Source organism: Callionymus lyra, chromosome 9 (genome assembly GCF_982586985.1).
Source record: "Callionymus lyra chromosome 9, fCalLyr1.hap1.1, whole genome shotgun sequence".
Classification (NCBI taxonomy): domain Eukaryota; kingdom Metazoa; phylum Chordata; class Actinopteri; order Syngnathiformes; family Callionymidae; genus Callionymus; species Callionymus lyra.
Window position 1 is genome coordinate 16227501 of NC_141826.1, and position 27323 is coordinate 16254823.

The 27323-nt window shown below is 35.3% G+C and overlaps 3 protein-coding genes and 1 long non-coding RNA gene across 8 annotated transcripts in view; 2 read left to right on the forward strand and 2 right to left on the reverse strand.

Moving 5' to 3' along the window:
* Positions 1-409, forward strand: part of LOC148072028 (soluble guanylate cyclase 88E-like) — a 6947-nt gene extending 6538 nt beyond the window's left edge. Inside the window, exons 17-18 of the mRNA XM_087798853.1 lie at positions 1-84; positions 257-409. The exon at positions 1-84 is cut by the window's left edge and continues 48 nt beyond it. Coding sequence (XP_087654979.1) covers positions 1-84; positions 257-409 — 237 coding nt within the window. The remainder of the gene's footprint in view (positions 85-256) is intronic.
* A 170-nt stretch (positions 410-579) lies between these two features.
* Positions 580-2705, reverse strand: LOC148072029 (uncharacterized). Its single transcript, XR_015712866.1, has 2 exons — positions 2637-2705; positions 580-1305 (listed from the first exon to the last, which is right to left on the reverse strand). It is a non-coding gene; the product is annotated as an uncharacterized LOC148072029 (long non-coding RNA).
* A 1451-nt stretch (positions 2706-4156) lies between these two features.
* On the reverse strand, positions 4157-10159 carry arl3l1 (ADP ribosylation factor like GTPase 3, like 1). The gene is made up of 6 exons (XM_087798638.1): positions 10142-10159; positions 9650-9820; positions 6650-6766; positions 5923-5973; positions 5587-5772; positions 4157-4216 (listed from the first exon to the last, which is right to left on the reverse strand). Exons 1-6 carry the CDS (start codon positions 10157-10159, stop codon positions 4157-4159), a joined length of 603 nt encoding a protein of 200 aa, XP_087654764.1.
* Positions 10160-15382: 5223 nt separating this feature from the next.
* LOC148072031 (regulator of G protein signaling 14-like) lies at positions 15383-27067 on the forward strand. 5 transcript variants are annotated; one of them, XM_087798867.1, is made up of 14 exons: positions 15383-16114; positions 17228-17249; positions 17378-17529; positions 17612-17704; positions 19697-19840; positions 19919-20108; positions 20188-20291; positions 21543-21746; positions 21813-21889; positions 22778-22904; positions 23781-23862; positions 25058-25113; positions 25181-25286; positions 26411-27067. In XM_087798867.1, the coding sequence occupies exons 1-14, from the start codon at positions 16079-16081 to the stop codon at positions 26617-26619; spliced, it is 1602 nt and encodes a 533-aa protein (XP_087654993.1). In that variant the 5' UTR covers positions 15383-16078; the 3' UTR covers positions 26620-27067. The 5 variants fall into 5 exon arrangements, with proteins under 5 accessions (XP_087654993.1, XP_087654996.1, XP_087654995.1 ...); XM_087798870.1 differs by having other exon boundaries at positions 25181-25265; XM_087798869.1 differs by having other exon boundaries at positions 25187-25286.
* The last annotated feature ends 256 nt before the right edge of the window (positions 27068-27323 follow it).

A 27323-nucleotide genomic window follows, 5' to 3' on the forward strand; every position in this document is an offset into this window, starting at 1 on the left:
CGCTCTCACCGAATCAAGATGGAGATCTTGGGTCACGCCCTGGAGGAGTCCAACGAGGAGGTGGAAAAGATGTCCGTCCATAAGGTGAGGAAACATTATTTTAACTGAAAAATATAAAATATACAAACAAGAAGCTACAACAACTACTTCTACTAATTATACTAACTACCACAACTAGCTTACTTTACAGCTAGCTAGTAACGGCTACCTACTACCAACAGAAATACAACAACTTCTAATCTTTCTTTGTCCTCAGTCACACTATAAGGACAATCTGCTGGATGTACTCGAAGACCCTCACCTGGACGGCGACTCCCCTCAGTTCCACATCAGGGACTCCATCTTGGAGTCTAGGAGCAGCTCCTGTGACTCCCACTGTTCCAAGAGTGCCATGTGCTCCGTGTCCTAAAACTGGAGCCCGGTTTGTAGCTGTGAGACAACTTTTCTAAAAACCACCAACTGTGAGAAAACAGAAATTGTGTTTCGGGTACTTTTTTAGTGAGAAGCAGATTCATGTATTTATGCTTGCTGTAGCTGTGGCGACACGATTGTGTGGAATGGAAATCAGATCTAGTTTCAAGTCAGCACTTTTACTTCGTATTAATGTTTCGAATGCTTTATTTAAAACATCACCTGTCAAGATCAAATTCTAAATAACCTGCCACAGGAAGTCTCATATTAACCGCTGGCATGTAAAAAGCACCTTCCGCACTCACTCGACAAATCCCATAATGCACTGCAATTGTTGAACTGTTTAAATTTAATTTATACTTCTGGTAAACACGGTCCATTTAAAAAAAAAAAAAAAGCACAATAAACATTTATTCTGCTGGCCCGAACTTGGAGTGTATTATTTGGTTCCTGTTGGCGAAACTATATTTTTCAAGGGACGAAAAAATCTGACGCAGTAAATCTTCATTTTGTTTCAATCATATCTAATTCAAATAGACTCTGAAACAACCCAAAGACATTTTTCTTTCCTGTAACGGAAGTCAAATAATGTTCCCGGCGGACTGTCCGTCAGACGAGCTGTGTTTAAAAGTAGCGTCCTCGCGCTCCAGGCAGCTTTCTTTAGGCGCAGGTGAGTCTTTGGGCGAAGACTTGATGGAGCAGTGGAAGAAGAAGGCGTAGAGGAGCGCCAGGAGGAGAAGGAGGCAGACCACGGCAAAGATGACGACGATGACGATGGTGTGCGCCTGCATGAGCTCTTCCGGTGCGGCGGCCGTCGGATGATGGAGGACGGAGGATGTCCTGTTTAAAGCAGGCGAAGGATTCATGTTGGAACCAGAAGTGTGGCCTTGGAGGCTGAAGGGAAGGATCCAAGGAAGGAACCCAACAGGATAAAAATAAAAAAACACCATCACCAACAAGTCCAGGGGTGTCAAACAGAATTTGTTATGACCAAATTGTCCTTAAAGTGTTATTAATCTGAATGTGATTTTATCTTGACTTCATTTTTAATATTACTCAGGCCTTGACAAATGGTGACCCCGGGCCCTTTGACTGCGTTTATGTGGCCCTCATGAGGTCAATTTGGATTATTCTGTACTAGTCTCTAACTATGACAACAGGTTTTTTGTTTTTTTCTCTCTGCTTTTGTCATTTTATGTTATATTATATGATTGTTTATGAGTAAAGTTAGTTCCCATTTAAACCAAAACATTTTTTTGTTCTACAGCCACATAATAAAGATTAAAACTTTCCCCGGTAGCAACATTTATTGAAGAATCAAACGTGTTTAAGTATATCAGTGCCACCTGATATGAAGGACGATAACTGACATAATAAAGAATAAAAATTGTATACAGTAAATACATAAGTAAATGTATGATTAAATAAAAAAAAATCAAAATGTCCAAATAAATAAATACATAAATTACTTCTGATTTTATTTTTGTCAAAGAATAGTGTATTTCTCTCTATATATACATTGATTTATCCATACATTTTTACTTTTATTTATTTTGATGTTTAATTATTTATGTGTTTCATTATTTCAATGTGTATTTATTTAAGTATTGATACATTTCGTCCTTCGCAATCCGAATAATGAATGCTTGAATTTTATATCTCAAATGTTGAAACTCTATTTTAAAATATTGAAAAAATAAAAAACTTGAATCATTTCAAAATGAATATTTTCTTCACGCCTAAAATGTTTTTTATTGTGTTATTCTCCTTCCAATGATTCAAACATACATTTTCTACAATTACACTTTTCTCATTTCTGTCCTTTTGAATTCAATATAGAAAGATATTTAACCAATATTTTTATATTACATTTAAAACAAAACCAAATCCACATATAAATGCAGGGAATTCATTTATTTATTTTGCTTTTCTCTTCAATGTGGTGTTTGGATTGGTTGATATCATAGATTTTATGGGACTATTTACTTCAGCATCAGTTTCAGAGTGAGTTTTATTTTTGACTAGTAACAGCCCATAATGATTCTTTAATGATTTTCTGTTACTTATTGTATCTTGAACACCAGGACAACCAGAGATCTTTAGCACTTCCAAATCATTCTTTCTTTGCCTCATGAATGCATGGAGGGAGTGCTGGAGTTACAAAAGGTGACGCTGACACACAACAACACACAAATACACAATATGTTCTTGTGTCTGCACCTTACCTGTGATGTGCCGGTCCAGAAACTGAGCGAGGTCTGGAAACATGAAAGAAAACAAGGATCCGTGGAGGGAGGGAGGATAGGGAAACAGCCATGGTTGGTGGATGGAGAGTAACGGCAAGCGTTGCCATGGAAACACACCAAGATTACAATGGGTGTTTTGAAAGCAGCTATTATGAGATTGTGACATTTAGAAGTGGACTTTAAAACGCATATCCGCTCTGGCTGAAGGTGGGGATATTGTGAGCTTATGTTTATGAGCTTCAATTAATGTCTTAATAAAAAAAAAAGATTTATTCTGGTTAGAATTTGATCAAATAAAAGAGGGAATTATTCAATCATTAAATACCGCCCTCTGTCGGTGAGAGCATGAACTGGTGGCTAATGATTCAGTTTTAATGAGTCCTCTTGCTGGGTGGACAACACAGATTCACTGTGTGTTATGTTGGTGTTGATGCCACAAAATAAATTGATTCTGGGACAATATTTATCACATAAACTCGTTTTTTTTTTTAAACGAAATAAACCAAAGATCCAGCTGAGATTGAGGCAACATGGCTGATTTAAGGACCGAAGGAAGGTCAGCGTGAAGGACTGGAGACAGCAGTGGGTCTACAAGCCTGGGGGGGCTTCTGGCTGCTGCACCTCTGGAGACCCGTCTGTCCTTGAGTGAAGGAGAAATCATCAGAAAATAGATCAGAATGCATCAAAGGCAGCTCAGCGCCAGACAGGCAGTGAAATGAAAATTGGGTTTAATGTTCAAATGGCACCATTTTCTTTTCATTATCGAGTCATTGAAGTGATCCCTGGATGGGCAATAATATTGTGGGGCCACATTCTGACAATGGGGGCCACCCCGAACCCCGAAAAATTATATAAATAAAGAAAAAACTCAAGCCGCAAAAAAGAAAATGAATAGAAGTTGACTGGGTTTAATTTTTCCATTATGTTACAATATATGAATATAATATTATGTTCTATATGTTCTTTCATTAATTACTTCATGTTTTAAAAACAGAGTATATAACAGGAAACATTGGAGAGCAATGTATTCCTGGGTCTGCCCTGGGTATCCCTCCTTTTGAGATACAAGTGATGAGTAATCCTGACAAAATGATCGGGAAACATCGGTTTATTCCCGAGGCTCATGGGAGTTTTTTCCTTTTGGCTCAGAGTTACAATCCATTCCAAAACAAAATGTAATAAAAAGGTTGATTTTTTTATGAAGCAAATAAAAACACAACAACACAACAAATTAGAAGTATTTATAAGTCCATGAGAAAAAAAACAGCAACATTTTTTCAGGTTAAATATATATTTAAGCTCAACAGAAAAACAACTATTAAATAAACAAAGAGGACTAATGACTACGGAACATTATCGGTTATTTCCACACACACAGACACACACACAGAGATTCAACATTGATTGTTTAACATCCTGTTGTTAGCTACACACATCCTTTAACATAAAAAAGACAGATGGTGAAATTATTTTAGAGAATTTCTTCAGGAATGACTTTTTCAAGTGTCTTTTTCTTTCTTCCTATTGACGATGTGTTTGCAAATCCAGTTCATCCCGTCCTGTCGGAGGAACAGAAATGTTACATTAACAAACTATATTAACAAATGAACGTTAAAAGGATACTCTTAAGAGTCGTGTATATAGTTGAGCAACTCTGTGCTCAGATATGTTATTCATTTTCTGCTTGGAATATTTTTTTATAAATCAAATGATCTCCACACATCCTGGTTCTGATTCTGAGTAGTTTAACGACATTTTTTATTTTTATTAACATTAAATATTATTTTAAAGAATTGGCATTTGAGCATTTTAAATTAAAATTACAGTGTAAACATGTTAACTTTACAAAACACTGTAATGCATCTTAGAACAAATTATACATTATTAATAATAATTAAACGTATTAATTAAAAAATAATAATTAATAAGGTCATTTTTGTCAATAGCTTAGTTTAATTTCAACAAATTTCATACACATAGTATTTAGAAAAACAAATATTTTAAATTTGTTGTTTTTTTACGTGCATTTCCCTGTCTTCGTCTTGGAAGCGATGTTGCCAGGTTGCTCAGGTTGCAGTCGAATTTAACTTTTCTTTTAAAACGTTTTATGCCCTGGTAAAAAATAATATTTTAGCTTATATTTAATGCTGTAGTATAAATAAAACTTTGTTTGGGTTCGGTTCATGTTCTGTTCTGGCAGGTTTTATGTTGATTTTGTACGGGATCTGGCAACCCTTGTTCAGGGGAAGCTTCTGGCTCTGTTTTCTTCATTTCTCTACTCCAGGTTCTTCAATGTAATAACGTCAACAAACAATAGACATTTAAATTCTATTTACTTTATATTTTTACTATTTCAGTAGTAGTTGATTGTTTACGAGTCAAGGTAATTCCTAAACACATTTATTTTTGTTTTGTTTGTAGAAGTTTAAGAGTAAAACCTTCCCTGAAGGAACATTTATTAAAAAATGGAACAGACCTTTACTATATTTTATTCTTTTTTAATTTGCATATTTCTCTTCCACTTTCGAAAACCTAAAAATGATGTTCCTTCCCATTTACACAGTAACACTCCTTTTATCTAAAATATGTTGCCATGTGGCTCGATCTGGGATTTTACCATTTACCTCAAAACTGTCAAGCTGTCAGTAGCTGTCAACTCAAATGAATTTTCACCGACTACTCAATTCACCGTCAACAATCAATACTGTGATCGATAAAACATATCATGAGTCTGAAGTCATCATCCCTTTGATGATCCGGTGACATTTCTGCAATAAAACAACCATCAATGACCAAAATAAATGGACTTTCCTAATAGATTTTCATACAAATCTGAAGATTTAAGAAGCTGATTAAATGCTTATCAATAACCAATTAGATATTTGTGTTTCTGTCATGATGAGGTTTTTGTGTTTCCATGAAGTCACACCTGAACTCCTTCTCCAGACACAGCTGAGCAGGCCTGGATCTGCCACTCGCGGTCCCGGTACGTGTGCAGGTTCAAGCCCTCGGCGATCTCGCTGGCTGGGGACGCCGTGGCCAGATCCTGCTTGTTGGCGAAGATGAGGACCGGGACTCCCTTCAGGTTCTCCTCGTCGACCAGTTCGGACAGTTCCTGCACAATACGATAAACCCACGACCTTCATCCAAACCATCTCAGAGTTTCAAACTTCAAACAAAATCTGGCAACGAAACGACGGTTTCACATCTTTTTTTGTTCATTTATGTCGACTGTTATTTTTGTCTTCAAATAAACATGTCTCACCAGTCCTGTCTCTTCAAACCGCTTCTTATCGGCGCTGTCAATCACATAAATCTGAAAAACAAAAAGCAGAGAAATGTATTAGTTTATCTTTAGACAAACCATTAATTTATAACAACATGAAAATGATTTTTTACTAATTAGAAGTTCAAGTTAAGTTCAAATATTTCTTGTTGTACTTCTTTTTCATTGTTTTTGTGAGGTAAATAATGGGATAAATCTGATTTAATGTCATTTATTTGTCCTCGTTCTATATGTCTTTTTAGCAAAATACTTTTTTTCCTCATCATGTTCTGATTACCATCTGGATCCACAATATTTTTTGAAGTATTTGTCGCAATAAGAAAGAGCATAGCAAAAGTCTAGTCCATAGTGTGTTAGCTACAAAACAATTACTGCCCCCTGCTGTCCTACTGACCATATTAACTTAATGATATAAATATTTGAAATGGTAAACATAATAGCTTATAGCTTAATAGTATTTACTCATTTTTAAAAACATATTTAAGACAATAATATTGCGAAGATATAAAAGGAAAAGTGTGTTGAAACTAGCTGCTTGGCAGAGGTCTGTTTTCTCAAAGTGCTTTTACAGTTCATTCATTTAGTAAGTATTTTGTTAACAGCGCTATTAATAACCTTAATTAACGATATTTGATGTTAAAAAGGGAGATTATTCTTTGGCCAGAGAGCGTCAAATGATATAGTTTAATGTCTCTGACTCACTCACCAGCAGGTCCGTGTTCTCGAGGTATTTCTTCCAGAAGGGTCTGATCTTCCTCTGACCTCCGATGTCCCAGACGTTGAGTTTCATGCCGTGAGAGGCGACACTCTTGATGTTAAAGCCCTGGAGATGAATCCACAGGTGAGGGATGCAAACCAACTACCTTTTTTTTTATAAATGGTATTTGACGTTAATACAGTTTCTGAGGTTGTTTTCCAACTTTTAATGTTAGTTTTATGACAATCTTAATATCATTGATATTATTATGAGTCTTGTTTTTTCTAATTTATTTTTCAAATATAATTCGTAAATTTAATTTAGAATGTTTACGTTTATTTCAGAGTTTGTACATTTATTTCAGAGTGTGTACAATTATTTCAGAGTTAACACATTTATTTCAGAGTTTGTACATTTATTTCAGAGTGTGTACAAAAATTTAAGAGTTTGTACATTTATTTCAGAGTGTGTACAATTATTTCAGAGTTTACACATTTATTTCAGAGTTTGTACATTTATTTCAGAGTGTGTACAATTATTTCAGAGTTTGTACATTTATTTCAGAGTGTGTACAATTATTTAAGAGTTTGTACATTTATTTCAGAGTGTGTACAATTATTTAAGAGTTTGTACATTTATTTCAGAGTGTGTACAATTATTTAAGAGTTTGTACATTTATTTCAGAGTGTGTACAATTATTTAAGAGTTTGTACATTTATTTCAGAGTGTGTACAATTATTTAAGAGTTTGTACACTTATTTCAGAGTGTGTACAATTATTTAAGAGTTTGTACATTTATTTCAGAGTGTGTACAATTATTTCCGAGTTTACACATTTATTTCCGAGTTTGTACATTTATTTCAGAGTTTGTAAATTTAATTTAGAGTTTGTAAATTTAATTTAGAGTTTGTAAATTGAATTTAGAGTGTGTATATTTATTTCAGAGTTAGTACATTTATTTACAAGTTAGCTTTACTCGTAGTAACGCTTTTTCCTAAACTGGTTTTAATGTGTACCATCCGTACTCTGAACAACAACTCTAACAATAAATAGAATATTGAGATAATGATTGGATGCTAAATCTAGCATAACCAACATGTATTTCATATCAACATCTTCTTGTATCAAGTCAAGTTTCTCAGCTTATCTTAAACTCCTGCATCAATAAAGTTCTCTTTACTGACGTGAACATTCATCTGTAATGAATTCAAATGGTTCTACACACCGGCCACGTTACATGAAAAAACATGTGCAACAATAGAAATAAAATAAAATTATTGTAGGTAAGATTGAGATGAATCCAATCATTTTTTTTACGAGTTATTTTGTATTGTCTTCCCTTCATGAAGGTGCTGTTTGACTTGCAGCTTGTGTAACGCACTGATCCTGGAGCAGCAGGAAAAGCAAATCTCAGGATAAGACTGGAAGGATCAAGTCATGTTGATGTTGTTATGTGTCAGGTCTTGTTTACCTTCATGCTAACCATTTCTTTCCGCTGTGCTCGCCACCTTCCGCTCACTTCATTTTAATAACAACCTTCGGTTGCTTCGGTTTCAAACATGTCTCGCGAACTAACCGGGTTATGGATTCTATAATCTTATTGGCAGCAGGAGATGTGGAAGATAATGACAGCCCAGGAAGCAGCGACGCTGTGTTTGACTCATCTTTACCTCATCCTTACTCTGACCTTTGTGTTTTATAACACCTGTTACAGAACCTTGTTAACACCATCCGTTGACACCTGTATTCAGGACAGGAGCTGGTTGAGGATTATATCATATAAGAGAAAATTGAATATATAGTAATTTAATTTTTTAATTGTCAGGGATTTTCCCCCGGACAATAATTTATGTATTGAAAGATATATATATATTTTTTTCCAAATTATTCTTTTACACACTATTGTTTGATATTCTAATTCCAAGAATTAAAAAGTAACTTATTTTTAAAATCAATTTTAATGTACCGAACTACTTGATTGAACTCTCAGCCAATCAGGATACACTATCACATGACTGTTTGATCAGGTAGCTCGGTACTCTAGTAGAAGAACTCACATTTCAAGAAACATCTTAAGACGTTCTTTTTTGTGCTTTTCCTTCATTTTCTGGGACTCTTGTGTTTGTCTAATGTGTCTTGACCTTTAAAGTATATATTTGAACTGTGTATTGTTTTTTATTGTCAAAGCATTTTCTGACCCTGGTCTAGAAAGACACTTTACAAATAACCTTTACTTACTTACTTACTTACTTTTGGTATTGTCTGGTATTATACCAACATTTATTCAAATTCAAATGGATTTTTGTTAAAAAAAAATATTAATGTAAAACATTTACCTTCCAGTTATTTGCATTGGATTTTCAATTACTGTGTAAAACCTTTTTTAATTTCATCCAATTAAAACATTCTCTAATTTAATTATTGTAAAAAATATAATAATATATAATAATGAACAATTAAATTATTTCATTACAAATATTCAACTTTTCTATATAGAACATTTTGTATTACATTATTTTAGACCAAAACAATTTCAATGCTTAAAAAATAGTGTAATAAAACTTTTAACCGTTTAATATTCTGATGGCAATGTTATATTGTTGAAGAGGATGTATTTACTGAATATCTATTTTAATATTTTGAGGATGGAATTATGGTTGTACTGTGTTATTATATAGTATAAGTAAATATGGGTGAAATATAAAAGAAAAATGTAGGCCAAACTACAGCCTGGATCTACATTGGCAAAATTCCTCTTATAATTTGAAAATTAAATATAATAAAATATTATTAGTAGTAATAATGTGCAGAAAATCATAAATGATAATTAAATTAATTTAAATATATATATTATTGTGAAAATGAGTATGTTTATATGAATATAATTTAAACTACTACACTTTAAATGGTAAAAAAGTCACATTGTTATTATTATATTTAATTATTTTTTTTAATATTGCGTTTTCTGGCAACATCAGGAATCAAAAAGTACATTTCTGTCGCCCTCACCTGAGTGGGCGTGATGGTGTTCACATCTTCTGACGCGAGACTCTTGAGCAGGGTGGTTTTTCCGGCGTTATCCAAACCCAGCAGAACTATTCTGACCTCCTGCTCTGTGGTTCCTTTCAGCTTCTCGATGACCGAGAGCAGGCCCTGCAGGAGTTCAGCAGTAATAACACACTTGTAATAACACACTTGTCTGGTTGTGTTACGTAGAAAAAGTCTCATTTATAAGTTCTTTTGTCATGATGTTCACAACATAAGATTTCATTAATTCAAATAAACAAGAGTTCTGACCCATAAAGAGTCCAGCTGGAGATTTAAGTCCAGGATTAGCTTCTAGTCATTCTAGTCTAGGCATTCGTATGCTATCACTTTTAGCTCAAATGAAAGACTGTAATTGGTTTAAAAAAGAAATCATCATGAGTGACAATGAAGTGTGAATAAAAAATAAAAAAAGAGGTTAACCTGTGGTTTGGCCGCCAGAGCTGGAGATCCTACCTTCTGAGTATCTCCCATGGTTTCTGTGTCCTTGGCCGGAGCCGCGGCTACATTCTCCAGTGACGCTCACACAGGTGTGTCGCTGCTCCAGGTGAGCTCAAATATTGGGGATTCTGGGTTGAGAAGTGAGCAGGTTCAGGGAGTGTGTGATCAGAACCAGGGGCAGGCTGAGGGACGCTCAGTGAAGGGGTTTGAACGCAGGAAGAGGAGGAGGAAGCTCGGATGGGACCGGGATTAGGAGGCCAGAATTAGCCTGTGTCGAGTCCTGCCCCCCCTTCCTTCTTCTTCTCCTCTTTGCAGTGGCTTTACCTGGATTATCCTTGAGCCACCTGCTTTGAGAGTAAACTCAATAAACAGCTCTCCTTCACACACAGACGATAACACAGCTTGCCAGATTATTTCACTCCTCGCCACCATTTTTAGAATTCAGGTTCTTAAAATGTCTGGCTGCCCTCTGGCCGCTGCATTATGACCACCTGACGTACTTCAGGTGTTTCCAAAAATACTGCTCTGTGTACACGCCAACAGGAAACGAGGGTCATGTATGTCATTGCTACTGACCAGACCTTTGATTGTATTTATGTGGTCGTCTGAGATCATTTTCTAACATAAAATGATAATAAATGAAGATGTAGAAACATTTTTGACCCATAAATAAGACATTAAGTTGTTTTTTTAATTTTAGGTCTCAATTTTACTGTAATTTGTTCCACATGCAAACTCTGAAACAAATTTAAAATTGTAGATTTGTTTGACAAGTTTGTAAATTAGTTTCAGGAAATTTAATGTAAATTTAATTGAGAGTTTTTACATTTATTTCAGACTTTTTACATTTAATTAAGAGGTTGGACATTAATTTTAGAGTTTGTAAATTTAATTTTAAATTTTAAAATTTATTTCAAAGTTTGTAAATTTAATTTAGAGTTTGTACATTTATTCCAGAGCTTGTTAATTTGTTAAACAGTTTTGTTATTTTATTTCAGGATTTGTACATTTTTATTCAAGATATTGTAATTTTTTTATAGTTTTATTGTCATTTTGCTTTAGTTTGTCCATTTTTTTAGAGTAAATTATACGCTGGTTTTACGAAATTGTAAATTTGTTTCAGGAAATGTTCATTTTGTTGTATTTTTTCATTTCTGTTGCACTTTCAGGCCACCATACTTTCCACGGGTCATGAAAAAAGCCATTGGTTGATACTAATAATAAACATTCATCAATAAATAAGTAATAATATAAGGCAGTAGTACAAGTGCAACACAATACAGAAGAGGTGGATGAAGTTAAAAACAGGAATTAAAACAGCATGTTTATTGATATAACCTCACAGGAGCGACAGAATACAACATGTTATGTTTATTCAATATTCTCATCATGAGACTCATTCTATTCGTCCCACGTGTCTCTTGGCTCAAACAGTATATATGAATTGCTCCTCTAGGAAATTCAATTCCACCGCTGCTCCAGACTAATGCCCGTCTGCGGAGAGAACCCAAAAATAGGTACATGAATCGGCCAAAAGAACACTAGCGATGGGCTGAACCAGCTTCAGGGAGCTAATTCAATTATAGCTCCGTAGGAGGCAGTTTTTCTTGAATAAGGTCGTGAGGTTCGGTTCACAGAGTTGCAATGTTCAATAAGAATATCAATGAATACTAACCAGGAAAAGCCAACAACTCAATTTGGCAACATAAAGAATACATTGTGAAAATATTTCAATTTTATTGAATCACTCTATGTTAGGTTAGGTGTCATAAAAAGTGTTATAATAGGTAATTCTACATAATGGATGGACTGAGGAACATGTTGCTGCTTTAACCCCTTGAGTGCTCAGCGTTTGTCTTTTGTGTATTTAAAAAAAAAAAAAAGAGTATTTTAAGAAGTGAGGTAAGGTAAGGTAAGGTAAAACTTTATTGAGGTCTCCTTCGGGAAATTGTTTTTTTCCAATAGCCAAAGAAAATACAACAATTTTTCATAAAAAAAATAAATCAAAAATAAAACAAGAACAAGAACATAAAGAGAAAGAACAAGATGACAAAATCTAAGTCTAAAGATAAAGATAAAGAACATAGATCAAAGAAAAATAACAAAGACAAAGGATACAAAGATTAACATAGAACGTTATCATGATACTTTTACTCCACTCCTGCCCCCGAACTCAGAATTGTACAATTGAATAGCACGAGGAATGAATGAGTCCTTGAGTCTATTTGTTTTGCACCTGGGTAGGAGCATTGGTGCTTCATTCTGCTTCTCTGCTCACTGATGACAGTGTTCAGAGGATGTACCTCATAGATTTACAAGCTAAAATTTGTCTTTGTACAGAGAGCGTATTAGCAAAAGACATTAAACTGTTGCTACAATGCTACAATTGTTGGATGGATTGATGGAAATGTGAGTTCTTCTACTAGAGCGGGTCAGAATTCTTGCTGCTGAGTTTTGTATTAACTGCAAGGGAGACAGAACCTTCTTGTTTAGACGAGAAAATAAACTGTTACGATAGTCTAAACGAGAACACACAAGAGCATGGATGGATGGATGGGTGGATGGATGGATACTATCATGGTTCTTTTGGATGTTAATGTAATCTCAGCTCTCAGTGAGTTCTAAAACCTTATGTATTTGAGTAATAAATTGAAAACTGCTGATCTATGGGCTGAGCAGTAAATTCTGCGGTGCAGAAGATGCGGATTGAGCACAAGTTTTAATACACCAGGATTAACTGTTGTTGGCGCACAGAACTTTTATTCTACTTCCATAAATCTCCTCTTAAATCCCCTTCCTGCGAGGACGGCGTTATCATTCCATATATCTGTTTCCAGGCGGTGGCTGTAAAGCTGCAGTGCGTGGGTCATCTGCTGCGAGCGGAGCATTCGCCCGGATTAGTCTCAGCACGCTCGTTCCTGCGTTTGGATTAAAAACATTTCTAGTCTCTTTTCCCTCAACTGAAAAAAAAAAAAAGGCTCTCTGCTGAGGGGGCGGAGTTACCTTGTTGGATTACACAAGTCAGCCACTCAGGTCATGGAAGTGGGCACTTCACGCGCCATAAGGCACGTGGACTAATCCAAAGATATGTACATATGTAAGCTTGTGCTTCATCAACGTCATTGAAAACACTGTAATATGAGATAAAGCAAATGCACCACACTTGGGTCACATGACTTAGAGCCAAAGTCTTCATAATAATATTATGTATACATAATACATAACTAAAATACAACCATTTTGAATTAAATAAAACGGATTATAAAAACAATTCAAGAATCAGAATAATGTTGAAAAAAACCCCGAATGTTTAAAAACATAATATTTTTTATGCTTCAATTGAATAGTTGATAGATATTCAAAGTTATTTTTATATATATTTTTTCTTCCAGGCTAAATAAAACTATCTGACAACGGCGACACCGTGTGTCAAGAGCTGGTAACTACAACTTTATCTTTATTAACATTGGTAAACTGACTGATTTAATTGGAATACGTTTAAATTCACACTTTTACAATATGTAATATATGCAATGTGTATCGTAAAAACTATTTCTATTGATTAAAAAAAATCTTAAAGCGAAATTATGCTAATTTAAGTACACTTTAAAATGTATTGATTATATTTAATTTGAGACCACAAATTGTGAATAATTTTTAACTTTGTAAGTAAGTAAGTAAGTAATTTTTATTTATATAGCGCTTTTCCAGACCAGGGTCACACAGCGCTTAAACAATCAAAACAATACTCAATAAAGTATATACTTTAAAGGTCAAGATAAAACTGATAACACAACAGGAGTTCCAGAAAATCAAGGAAAAGCCTGAACAAATAGAAACGTCTTAAGATGTTTCTTAAAGGAGTCGGTAGATCCATCAAAATTACAATTTAAGGCAATATTAAAAAATAAAACCAATCGATGACGAACCGACGCTCTTGTGCGCATGACAGGAAGCGAGCGGGAAGTTCAAAGCTGGCGATGATGTGACCCATTAAACTTCTGCGGCCTTGTGACGAAGATGACTGTGGACGCTTTGAAGGGACTTTATCGCACTTTTTCACGGCTGGCGAAAACCGCAGCTCACAGTCAACTGAGACAATGTGACAAGTGGCGAAATATCAGTTTGTATTTGGCGAACGAAAAGGTATGATAACAATATGTATGTTTACAATTGTGCTTAATTGACAGTGTGCTAATGTTGTTAGCATGTTATTAGCACATGCTAATTATATGTTTGCGACAAAAAATATAGTAATTGTTGAAAATATATTTATTTTTTATGTAAAAGTTGTGTACAAATTATTTTTTTGTTAATTTGTTGTCAATTAACTGCCCTAAATGGCTCTTGTTTACATTTATTTATTTATTCATACTATATTCCACTATTTTTAAATTATTAATATTAATATTTATACTTTTATAAACATTCATTCTATGCAATATTTAAAACATCTTTTTTATTTCATTTATACTATATTGCACTATTTTTAACTTGTTAATATTTATACTTTTATAAACATTCATTCTATGCAATAGTTAAAACATTCTTTTTTTAAATTTTATTGATACTCTATTGCACTATTTTTAACGTATTAATATTAATATTTATACTTTTTGCCAGTTTCACTGCAGTGTTATTTCTGTGCAATGACAATAATATAATTAGTCTAAAATTACATTTGATACACTTTTTTATTACTATTTTTAAAAACAAGGAAATAAAATGGCAACAAGAGGAAGACACAAGCCAACATATTCTCTAAAAGGATGTCTTTAAAATAGGCAATTTAAATGTAAAAATAAAATACCTGGGACATTAAAGAGTTTAGACTTTTTTTCAAAAGCTAAAAAAGACAATTCAGTTGTTTAAACTTCATGGACTTCTACTTTAGTAAGTAAGCAACAATAATTTGTCTTATTTCTCTCTGAATTAGATTAAAATGTTTAAAAACGACCAAGAACAAGATTTTAGAACAGAAAACAGTCCGTTTGTTTTGAACTGTTTAAAAATGATGAAGCAGGAATTAAATGTTTTTTGAGGGATCTGTTGAGAGGAGTTACTGTTAATAGGAATAGGTTTCCCAGGGTTTCCTTGTTTTTCCTGGACTTGTGAAATAAAGTACTAGATTTGAATTGAGTAAATAAAGTAAAACATATTTATATAATAAATGTACTATAATATATAATATAATAATATATACTCATTCATTCCTCGGGCTATTCAATTGTACAATTCTGAGTTCGGGGGCAGGAGTGGAGTGAAAGTATCATGATGTTGTGTTCTATGTTAGTCTTTGTATCCTTTGTCTATGTTCTTTATCTTTAGACTTAGATAGTGTCATCTTGTTCTTTCTCTTTATGTTCTTGTTCTTATTTTATTTTTATTTATTTTTTATGAAAAATTGCTGTATTTTCTGTGGCTATTGGATAAAAACAATTTCCCGAAGGAGACCTCCTGAGGGATCAATAAAGTTTTACCTTATCTAACCTTATAATTCTGAGATACTGAAAGGTTGCCTCTATGTTGTAATAAAGTACTGTAGCAACGTCATTTCCCTGGCTGTGTAATAAAAAAAAAAACTTATCGACATGGCTTTGAGAAAACTGTGAATTTCCCTCAAAGATAGATTATCTCCTGAAAATATCAGTGGTTATCAGATGTCATGACCATATTTCCCTGACATGAGAAGCTGCGCGTTTCAGCCATTGTTCGTACTCGACTGTTTCTTGAGATGTGTAACAAACGCAGTTTGATCAAAGTCGCTATACTTCCTCTTTTGTGGCCCGTTGCCATGGCAAGACTTCCCCTCGAGGCAGGAAGTGACAGGGCAACCCAGAAGATGACTTGTGACTGTTTTGTGAAGAGAGTGTACACGATGTTTTGGGTGGAGCCCCCCCATTGTGTCTCCTGACGGCGAGCACATCAACACGACTTTAAGCCTCTGCCGCCATGGCGCACAATTGTAACACTCTTGGGATCGCTATGGTGAGCTTTAAGCGTGTTTTATTCCCCATTTCTTTCTTAATTCTATAGAGTCGTGCGTCTTAAGAACCACCAGTGAAATGTATGCGCTGTGTGTCAAGTGAAGTCTTGTAAAGGCTTCAACTTTGAACCTTTTAAGTTGTGTGAATATTTGAAGCTGGAACGATTTCTACTTCTTGTTTTTTAAAAAGAGTCACATGTGATGATAAAAACGAAAATAATTGGGCTTAATTTTTGTTTAACCTGAGTTTTTGAGGAGATTAATATCAGTTGCATATTTTTCAATAAATTGCTGTTAAAGAATGTGTTTTGGTTTGCCTTAATGGTGAACAACATTGAGGTAATAACTTAAACATCACTCTAACTTTAGCACTTTAGAAAACATTACATTTGATGTTAGTTCGACGCCTCCTCCTTTCACATTTAAAAGTACAAATTTATATTTTTCTACTGCAGTCTTTACTCATAAACAACCATTTAAAAGAATAAATAAAAATCCAATTTGTAACACACTCTTTTATATAATATATTTGTTTAAAAGCAGATGATTTATTTGCTACAAAAGCATTAAATTAGGTTTGAGGAACTCTCAGTTGTCCATATTATATTTGCTATAAATATGTGTTCTACTTTCGCTTCATTTTAAAATGGCTTATGTGAAACTGCGACACATTCTGGATCTGCTAATTATTATTTAATTTAATTCAAAAGTAGAGACACTCATCATCCGCATAGAAAGTGGTTGTCTTTTATTCCAGGGAGTTTTTAATGAATTGAAAGTGAGTTTGTGTCTAAAAGTTGACAGTGAGGTGTTCCAACCATATCCGGCCTATTACCACAACGTGTCAAAAATATGCAAGAGCTGATTAGGTAACACTTCCGATATATTTTTTTGTGTTTTTTCTTATCAAGTTTATCTTCTCGCCTCATCTCGTTTTTTGGCCAAGGTTGGTTTTGAAATGTAATCTGACAAATTATGACCCACAGGCAGCAGCATGTCTTTTCAGATTCAAACTACTGCTTCTTTTTCATCGTCGTACTCCGAGACGGAGTGTTACAAATCTGTGAAAACGTCACTTTTTTAGCTACAAATCTCTTATTTTTTTCTGTCCACAGAGCCAGGCGGTCTCCGACGGAGGTAGGCCCTCAACATTCATTCTTCTTAAGAGAAAAACGTGTCCAAGCACGACGGACACAAATATCTGGGCATTATTCACCGGCTTGTTCTCTGCTGATAAATGACTGTTTTCGTCTGGATGTGTCCAGAGTTGAACATGTCTACGCGCGGCTGTGGACGCAGCAGTTCCAGCCTTCCTGGGACTCCGGGCGGAGAGGCGGGGTCCGCTGACGGGGTCCTGAGCTGGGCCGTGTCCTTTGAGAAGCTGCTGGAGGATCCGTACGGAGTGAATTATTTCACGGTGAGATTTAAAACGTGGAGGCAGTTTTTGTTGTTTTCCCACATTTCTCCCTAGAGTAATGACGGATTGTGTTTCTTTCAAGGCTTTTCTGAAGTCGGAGGTGAGCGCAGAAAACATTTTGTTCTGGCAAGCCTGTGAAAGGTTCAAGAAGATCCCGGCGACATCACCAGATAAGGTACGAGGCTTTACTTTTTTTTAACTCAAGATTATAGATGAGATTAAGATGTAATGTTAAATGTTTTAACTGTCTATTCAAGTTTACTTGTGCCATTAATGTTACAGCTTTAAATCTGTGATTTGTCTTCAAGAGCTAAAATGTAACTTTCGATCATTGCAAGGGTATTAAACTCATTCCCACAAAATGTATATTAACTAAACTGTATTGAGGAGGTATTTTCTTGAATGCAATATTGTCTTTTTATTCTCGTAGGCTTGATCGAAACACCGGCATCATTAATGAGTCACAACACTTATGTTCTCGTTTGCTCTTAAGCCAACGGTCCTAATGGATTACTAGGCGGGCAGGGTTTGGCCCCCGGACATGTGCATTCTGGTACTTCTTCCTACAATGATTTGGGGATATTGCCACTATAGCCAGACTTCCAACGTAGGTCCAGGGTCCAATTCCTGTTGTGTTATCAGTTTTATCTTGCACTTTAAAGTATATACTTTATTGAGTATTGTTTTGATTGTTTAAGCGCTTTGTGACCCTGGTCTGGAAAAGCGCTATACAATTAAAAATTTCTTACTTACAATTACATTTCCTCAGGGGCCACTTTATATACTGTGACTGTGACTGAGGCACCATCAAGCAAAAGGCCAAAAACGTTAAAAACAAGTTATAAAAATAAAATTAACCCAAATATTCCAATAAAATATTTAGAAAAATAAATAAATGTATTAAACTAAGCTAAATATAATCTGAATTCACTCTAATTATTTTCAGTGGCAAGAAATATTTGAATTAGTACAATACAAAATAAATTATGAATTATTTTCGACATGCTTTACGATTACTTTCCAAAAGGCTATATTTGGCCCCGGGCTGCACTTGTACCATATCTTCTCTAGGACTTTGTATTCATGTTTCATTCATTAATTATTTGCCTCCAAATACTTTCCTTACTCCACAAAAGGCAGCAATAAAATACAATTTACACAAGACGGTGGTGACCGGAGTGTAATTATCCCTGGTACATCGTGACTTTTAGATTAAGAAATATATTAAATTTAAAATGAAAACTTACAACTCTAGTGAAAAAGTATTTGGGGATTTAATAAAGTCACTTTTATTAATCATTGGTTGGATTTTTAAATGTACTAAAATTTTATCATTCCCTCGTGGACATGCGTGAGAAATTGCTGGATAAGTTCTTAAATGATTAATAAGGGAGGAGCGAAGGAACTATTTTGAGACTTCCTCACCAACTCACAGAAGATATGAAAAGGGAAAATATTCTTATGATTATTTTCACTTTCTGTCTTCAAGTTTCTGAAAAACAAATTAAATCAATAAAAAGATGGAATACAGTCATGTCATTTTTAGTCGCTAGTATTCACATTTACATTTTTATTTAATTGGCTAATTAGTATTTTAAAGTGCTTGCTTGTTCATGTAGTGTCATGAGAAAACAAGCATCAGTTCGAGAAGATAATGTAAGAAAGGGGAAGACTTAATAAGATTATCAATCCTGCTGAGTCATGGATATGGCTGCTCTGGTGATCGTGTATGCGTGTGCGCGATGGTGGGATGACATGTAAATGAATGAGTATCGTGTAATGGAAATATGAAGTGGCTTTGCCTGCTTGATCTGTATCCATTTATTGGTATTAATTATATAATATAAGGTTCTGTTTTTCTATTGCTTATGTTGAGTTTTATCCTATTTTATGCTGATATCTATACAACATTTAAAATATATATTGTGTGGATTACACTAGTAAGAGTTGTGGTTTTTTAATTTTCGTTTTGTGGAAGTAGAACAAAAAACTTTAACTTCTGCTGCAAACAGGAAGGGTTGTACCTTTTGGACTTGCTAATTAAAGTGGAATCTAGATTGTATAAAACATTAAAAGTGTTATTGATGTTTATTTACGCTTGTTTGCTCTGCAATAAGAACTTTTAGATCTTCCGTTTGTCCTCTTGATCGAGCTGTTTCCTCCGCAGTTGAGGGCAGCAGCTCGGTCCATTTATGACACCTACCTGTCTGAGAACGCCTCCTACGCAGTCAACATCGACGACATGGCGAAGACGGAAGAGGGCGACCTGCAGCAGCCCACTGGTGATATGTTTAATAGAGCTCAGGACCAGGTTCGCTCTGACTTTGGGTCTGACTTCGATTGACTTGACGTCGGGGGTTTGACTCTGATCTGTTCCTCTGGGGTTTAGATATTCAAGTTGATGAAGATGGACAGCTACAGGCGATTCGTTCGCTCACCTCTTTACCAGAAGTGTACGTTGGCCAGCGTGGAAGGGAAAGTTCTACCTCAGTTGTCCAGTGAACCGGTCCACAAGGGCTCGTGGGAGGAGGGGATCCGCCCGTCGGAGAAGCATCGACCGAAGAGAGGATCATGGGGAGGTGAGGCTCGTGGTCACGGTTGCGTCTCCGGATGCGATCAATCTACTAGATTCAACATCTCTTGTCGCTTCTCTTCCAGTAGATGCGATCACCCCGTTTGTCACGCTCTCTCGGAAAGACTCCGACATGTCAGTCAAGTCAGCTGGCAGCGAGGAGTCTGGCTCCCTCCACAGGCACTTTGAAGTATTTACATTTAGTTAAAACAGTTTTTGCAGCAACTTAAAAAAACGTCTTTTTTTTCTCATAAATAATCAATAATGTAACATTTATATTGACGTTTATAAGTGTCATCAGAATATTGAGTGGTGGTTAAATGTTTAACTTCAATTGTTGAAACCTTTTATTTTGATTGAAATGTTTACAAGTAATGGTTATTTGTAAAGCCCCTTTCTAGACATGGCATTAATATTTAATAATTAATGTAATTCAATAGTTCAATAGCTTTAGTTTGTTTTGATTCAATAATTCAAAAACTGAAAAGATTGAAATCGTTTTTCTAATTTAATTTCATAATTTTTATATTAAATGATTGAAATAGTTGTTGATTTTTTTTCTAAATTATCCAATTAAAAAAACGAATATGTTATGTAATTACAAACCTGTGTAACCTAAATTCAATATAAAACATATTTTATTTTAAACATATCTAACAGTTTTAGATTAAATTATATAGGTTAGGTAGAACTTTATTGATCTCCCAGGAAGTCTCCTTCGGGAAATTGTTTTTTTCCAATAGCAACAGCAAATACAGCAATTTTTCATAAAAAATAAATAAGAACAAGAACAAAGAGAAATAAAGAGAACAAGATGATACAATCTAAGTCTAAAGATAAAGAACATAGATCAAAGAAAAATAAAAAAGACAAAGGATACAAAGACTAACAAAGAACAGAACATCCAGATACTTTTACTCCACATGTGAAAAATGAAATGAATTTAGAACATGTTTTTTATTATTAAAACTAGAATATCAAACTATATTTAAACAAATAAAAAAATACTTCTAATTGACTTATTAAAAATAAAACTAATTTGACCTTTTCAATATTAAAATTATGGAATTCAATAAATATTAATTAATTCATTAAATAAATATAAACGATTATAAACATATAATGAGAAACATTTGAAAACTTAATTTAAACCTTTCATATACTTTCATACATTCAAGTATGACTATGATGAGGATCCATTATTTTACACAACCCACATTTATTTATGCTCTTTTGAACTTCACATGAGGAAATTAAATGCATTGATTATGATTTGAGTAATTTGTTAAGAAACCATGATCGAATATTATTGGTGTAGTGTGATCTAGATGTATTAGTTCAGTTACCCGTCAAGAAAACCAGCAGTAGCCGTGTCTTTGTTTAACTATATCTTTGCCTAAAATGGCAACAGTGAAGAACATATGAAACGTATCGTTTCCAGAACAGCCCGTCGAGTCGGCGCCGCCAGGACGGAGGGCAGTTGGGGTTGGACAGCGGCTACTGTTGCGTCTACCTTCCTGACGGCAGTGCATCTCTGGCTCCCACGCCGAACGGTCTCACCATTAAAGAGATGCTCTCAGGTCTGTGTGAGAAGAGAGGCTTTCCCCTGAAGGACGTGATCATCTACCTGCATGGTAAAGACAAGGTGAGCTGCAGCGTTGCTCTTGATAAGTAGATAAAACTCCCTCCCTAACATCTCTCCCTGGTGCAGCAACCCTTATCCTTGGATCAGGACTGCTCTGTGATCAGAGACCAGCAGGTTTCTCTGGAGCTCAGGGTGACATTTGGGTGAGTATCTTTTTGTCTTCTTGTATAAGCTGCTGCTGCTGCTTTAGTGGAAACACTTTGTTCAAACAAGGACTTCTGAGTTTACACAAAACATTTGAAGCTCACTTCCTGGGTATCTGTTCTTTTTTCTCCTTGATGCTCTTTTAATTGGTGTTTTGTAAGAGTATAAGAAAATAGTGAAACAATTGAATATCGCAAATACATTTTTCCTGATCGTATCACTACTCAACAGCACTTTATCGACAAAAAAAATAAATTAAATTGTATATATTGGCCTTAAAATAAACAATCAAAAAAATATATATATATTATTTAAAGTGTATAAAATAATTCAATGCTGTTTAAAACAAATAAAAAGTAAAGTATTTACAATTGAAATGCTATTATTCACAGCATTTGTTAATTTTTATGTTGCAATTAAACTTCTGGCCGCCAGATGGCAGCAGTCTTTACGGCCCCCTCAGCCAAAGGAACAATGAAACCCTGGGGATGACTGAGGACAAGAGGATACAGTCGACTCCAGCAGCTTTTAAAGCTGATGTTTGGACATATTTTGATTTCAAAAGAAATGAGAGCAGTAACGACTTTGTCAAGAGTCATGTGGTCCCGAAATTCTGCAAAACCAGAGTCAAGTACTCGGACAATACTACGAATATATCCTTGTTCCTACAGTATCACAATATATATCGCAATATATTGTATCGTTGCCCCTGTACCGTGAACTTGGTGATGCATAATCTGTCGCCAAGTTAGTGTCAGTACACACCCCTAGTGTTTTGTTACTGTTTATTTTAATAAAGTACATTTTTAGTATTACATTCGGCAAATAAATATCGACCAGCAACTGTGCCGTACAAAAATATCAGATCACATTTTTCTGTCTTTCAGGCTGGAGATTGCATTTACTGGGAAGTCGGGTGGGATTATGGTGAAGTCCAGTAAGACCCTGCAGGACGCCTTGTCCGGTGTGCTGCAGAAACATCATCTAAAACCACAGGAGGTCGTCGTCACTATGGTGAGTGTCTCTGATTTATCATCAATATTTGGCTCTTTGTTAACACCGTTAACATTAAAGTCACAATATGTAACATTTCTACATACTGCTTTTATACTTTCTGTAATATGTGATCATGTAGTTCTCTACTCTAGTTATTATTTTAACGATGATCCCTACCGTGTAGCTTTGCTTCCTGAATGTCACATGACCACCAAACTGCACTACAGCAGTGGGTCAGAGACTCCGTTTTCACATCAAGTACTGGGATACTTTTTTTTTTTTTTGGAAGTAACCAGAAAGATCAAAGTAGAAACTCGCACAAAAGCCTTTATCTCGAACAGAATACAAATGCAGTTCTGTAATTTTGCAGCATTGCAGTAACACCTTTCTATCACAAGTGGGCGCCAGAAACAATACCTTTTATTTTCATGTATTGTCACTTTAATTCATTCAACATGATACATAAGGTTTCTTAGAGTTATAGAAATAATCTGATGGTTTTCCCTATAGTACAACTTTTTGATATAAGAAAGATGAAAGGTATTGCCATTGGTTGCGTTATGATAATATAAGGTTAATAATATGATTAAGAGAAATTTTCAATTTTCTCTACTCATTAATATCCCTGCATGCTTGCTTGATCATATTCCTTCTCCAAAGTACCCCTGTGGGGTTTTTTCAAGCTCAATCCATCCACCCCATCAACGCTGATTGCTCTTTCAGTAGCAGTTGCTAAGCAACCTACTTCTTTTTCTTTGTGATGTTCATTTAGTAATTTGTCACCGCGGTTCCAGTTTGAGGTGACAAAAAAAACGAAAAAAAAAAAACCCTGGTCCAATGAGTGCGTTTTTTAAATGTCAGCTACTTTTTAAAGTGTCTACTTAACCGTTTCAGGTTGGAACCGACAAGCTGGTGAACATGAGCACCAACGTCTTCAGACTGGCCAACAAGAAGCTCCGGCTGGACAGAGCTAAAGGTTGACGACTCAACATCCATTAGTGAATAATATCAAAACGCACAAATCCACAACCTGGTTATTTATGTGAACAGATGTATAAATTGAACATAACTACAGAACTTGGTGGGAAAAACACTAATTGCCGCTCCTACTTTACTTATGGTGCCAACCAAACGGTGAACTCCCATGATGCCTTTCTACACACTGCTCTTCAGGGGGCAGGAGTGGAGTGAAAGTATCTGGATGTTCTGTTCCATGTTAGTCTTTGTATCCTTTGTCTTTGTTGTTTTTCTTTGATCTATGTTCTTTGTCTTTATCTTTAGACTTGTGTAATCGTGTTCTTTCTCTTTAATTCTCTTGTTCTTCTTTTTTTTTTTCATAAAAAATTGCTGTATGTATTGGCTATTGGAAAGAAACAATTTAGTCAATAAAGTTTTACCTTACCTTACCTTAAGCGAGGCCTGATTGGTCACTACAATGCTGTATTTAAATTCTATGTTTCTTTGTCAAAATGATCGACGGCAGTGATTTGTTTGTCTGGGCGGCAAAGCATTAGCTGTTCAGGTGCTTGTTACGGAGAGAGTTATTTTGAGATGAGTGTTTTTTTTTGGGGGGGGGGGTTTAATATACAATGCTGAGTTTGCAAGTTCAAATAAATGTTGTTACAATAAATAACAACACAAAAAAGAAGTAAAAAAAAGTACTATATCTACTTGTCACTAATGCAGGTTTTCGTTTATTGCTAAACCCCTGCAATAAACGAGAGACCACTCTAGATGTACCTTTACGGGAGATTTAACAGCTACTTGTGAATATATTCACTGGTTATAATCATAAATATTATTCATTAAAAAAGTATATTTTGTTTTCAATCATTCTAGTAGCCCCAGAGTCATCCATTTTAACTTTCCTCGTATTCGTGTCGCTCTCTTTCTAACTGTCTGTGTCAGTTTGTCTTGTTGAAGTCTGTGCCACATTGATTCGTGGTTCCTCGACTGACGCGTGGAAGCCTTGGGTCAGTGATCCCGGCCTCAGATTAAAGGTCTTGGCTGGCGAGATCTTTAAGGGGCCGGGGGTGGGGGAGGGGGGGCATTTATCTGCCCAGTTTTGTTATTTTTAAAAACAGTTTAGTGACCTTTGTGATCCGTTCTCTGACTTTATCATGGTGCGACAGTGGAATTTAACTCTCACCCCCTTGCTTTTTTCGTTCAAGCTGGAAAAGAGCAGAACAATATTCCGAGTGCAAATGGAAGCGCTCCAGTCACACGGGTGAGTGGACGGCCGTGGAAATATCAGAGCTGTCGTTGTTCATCTGAGGTTGTTTATCCGTCCTCAGTCTCAGGCAGGTGCGGGGAGCACAGTTGGTGCGGAGGCTCGGATATCACCGGAGACCAGCAGAGGCAGGACTCAGCCAAAGCCCAGTAAGAACCCCGACATAGATGGTAGGACATGATGAAGTAAAAAAAAAAAAAAAAAGAATTCAAGTAACAGAATTATCATCATGTCTATCTTTAATAGCCTGTTGTTACTATGGGTTAAGTCAATTTAAATGTATATTTATTAGAGGTGTGTATTGGCAAGAACCTGGTGATATGATACAATATCCTCTGATACTGTAGTAACAAGTATATATTTGTAGTATTGTCGAGTACTTGACTCTGGTGTTGTTGAATTTACAGACCACATGACTCTTGACCAAGTCGTTACTGCTTTCATTTGTTTTGAAACCAAAATATGTCCAAACATCTAATTTAAAAACTCGACTGTATCCTCTCGTCCTCAGTCATCGCCAAGATCCAGCGGGGTTTCGTCGTTCTTAAAGCTGGACTGTTGTGTTATCTTGGCCTTTAAAGCATATACTTTATTGAATATTGTTTTGATTGTTTAAGCGCTTTGTGACCCTGGTCTGGAAAAGCGCTATACAAATAAAAATTACTTACTTACTTACATGGCGTATTGACTGCTGCCATCTAGCGGCCAGAAGTGTGATTGCAACACAAATGAACAAACCCCGTAAAAGGTTGCATGTTAATTGTAAAAAAAAAAGAAAAATTAAAATGCTTAAGCAATAAATTGAAATATTAAAAGAACCTTAATATAATTTTATCACATTTCAAACTCCCTGAAAATAATGATCATTGTCCATTTTAAACGGCAATGTATCGTGGAAATAATATTGCAGTATCCGAGTAAATGGATATTTTCTGACATCATTAATACTTGCTGGATAGGAAGTAGAATCCTGATATTGATATTGCTTTATTCTTTTATCATCTCTGAAGAAAAGGAATTTGTTTTGTAAAACAAAGTAAGTATCTTTGTAAGTAGTAGTAAACAAAGTAAGTATCTAAGTATCTTATCTTAAACACCGGCATCTTTAAAGGTCATCATAACGACATAAACATTAATTTCCTTTTTTGATTTTGGCACGTGTGGTTTACATTATAATACAACTTAAGAAGGCTTAATTGAAATCCTTCAATAAAGTTCAATAGATGAGTAATAATAGAAATTGTGTTTGTGTTCTGGACCCCCGCTGAGCCTCAGTGTTGACTCCTCCCCTCAGAGTTACTGGACATGCTGACCAGGGCTCAGTGCTCCAGAGTGGACGACCAGCGAGGTCTCCTCACCAAAGAACAGCTGGAGATCCCCGAGTTCCTGCAGCTGCCCCCGAAACAAGAGCCCGACTCCGTAGAGGATTCATCTCCTACCACCGGTGAAGATAAACTGTCACTAGAATCCAAAGAAAAAGACTTGAAAGAAACGTCCGTTTGAGATTTTCCGTCAAACGATTTTTGTGATAAAAAGAGAAAAAAAAAAATGGATTAGCACTTTTATAAAAAAAAATACTTTAAATAAGCTGAAACGGCCCAGTTTCGTTAGACTGCAGCTCAGATTAGTAGAGATATCGTGATGGATGTCGACGGGCTGCTGACTGTCCCTGTGGGAAATGAAATGTTTCAAATGTGATTTGCTCAACTTCACTATTTATACGTTACAGCGACTTCTTGACATGAATCTTTAGAAGGACCGTCTTCTCCGCGACGCGCGTGGCTTTGTGTGCACTTCGGTTCTACCGTTTTACTTTTTACACTTTTAATATTTGCCTTTTGTTTTATCTTTTGTTGTTCAACTGTTTGCTGTGAAGCACTTAAAGAATCATGAGACGGTCCTGTTTTCATTTCACACTCGCTGTTCAAGAATAAAAGCTTTCTGTAGCAAATCTATAATATTGTGATTGAATATGAACTTTTGAAGGTACTTTGTCGACTTCATTACAGAATAATTGCTCAATTTTTAGCTCATTATTGTAACTGCTATTGTTGCTATCAGCATGTGCAGAGTGGTTCTAATAGAATAGAGACCAAATTAAATTGAAATACAAATGTACATTTTGCTCAGTGCTAACCAATATATTATCAAAACGCTATTTATGCACACATTTGCTAAGATTCACTTATTCCTCCTCAATATTGACA

Excerpts from the sequence above, each read along its gene's own strand:
- arl3l1 (XM_087798638.1), bottom strand. Across the intron at positions 6,767-9,649 it reads ACACCATCACGCCCACTCAG|GGCTTTAACATCAAGAGTGT; the intron begins GTGAGGGCGACA and ends ATTCATCTCCAG. Across the intron at positions 5,974-6,649 it reads TCGAGAACACGGACCTGCTG|ATTTATGTGATTGACAGCGC; the intron begins GTGAGTGAGTCA and ends TTTGTTTTTCAG.
- LOC148072031 (XM_087798867.1), top strand. The coding sequence starts at position 16,079 with ATGGCGCACAATTGTAACACTCTTGGGATCGCTATG. Across the intron at positions 20,109-20,187 it reads GAAGAGAGGATCATGGGGAG|TAGATGCGATCACCCCGTTT; the intron begins GTGAGGCTCGTG and ends CTTCTCTTCCAG. Across the intron at positions 25,287-26,410 it reads TAAGAACCCCGACATAGATG|AGTTACTGGACATGCTGACC; the intron begins GTAGGACATGAT and ends TCCTCCCCTCAG.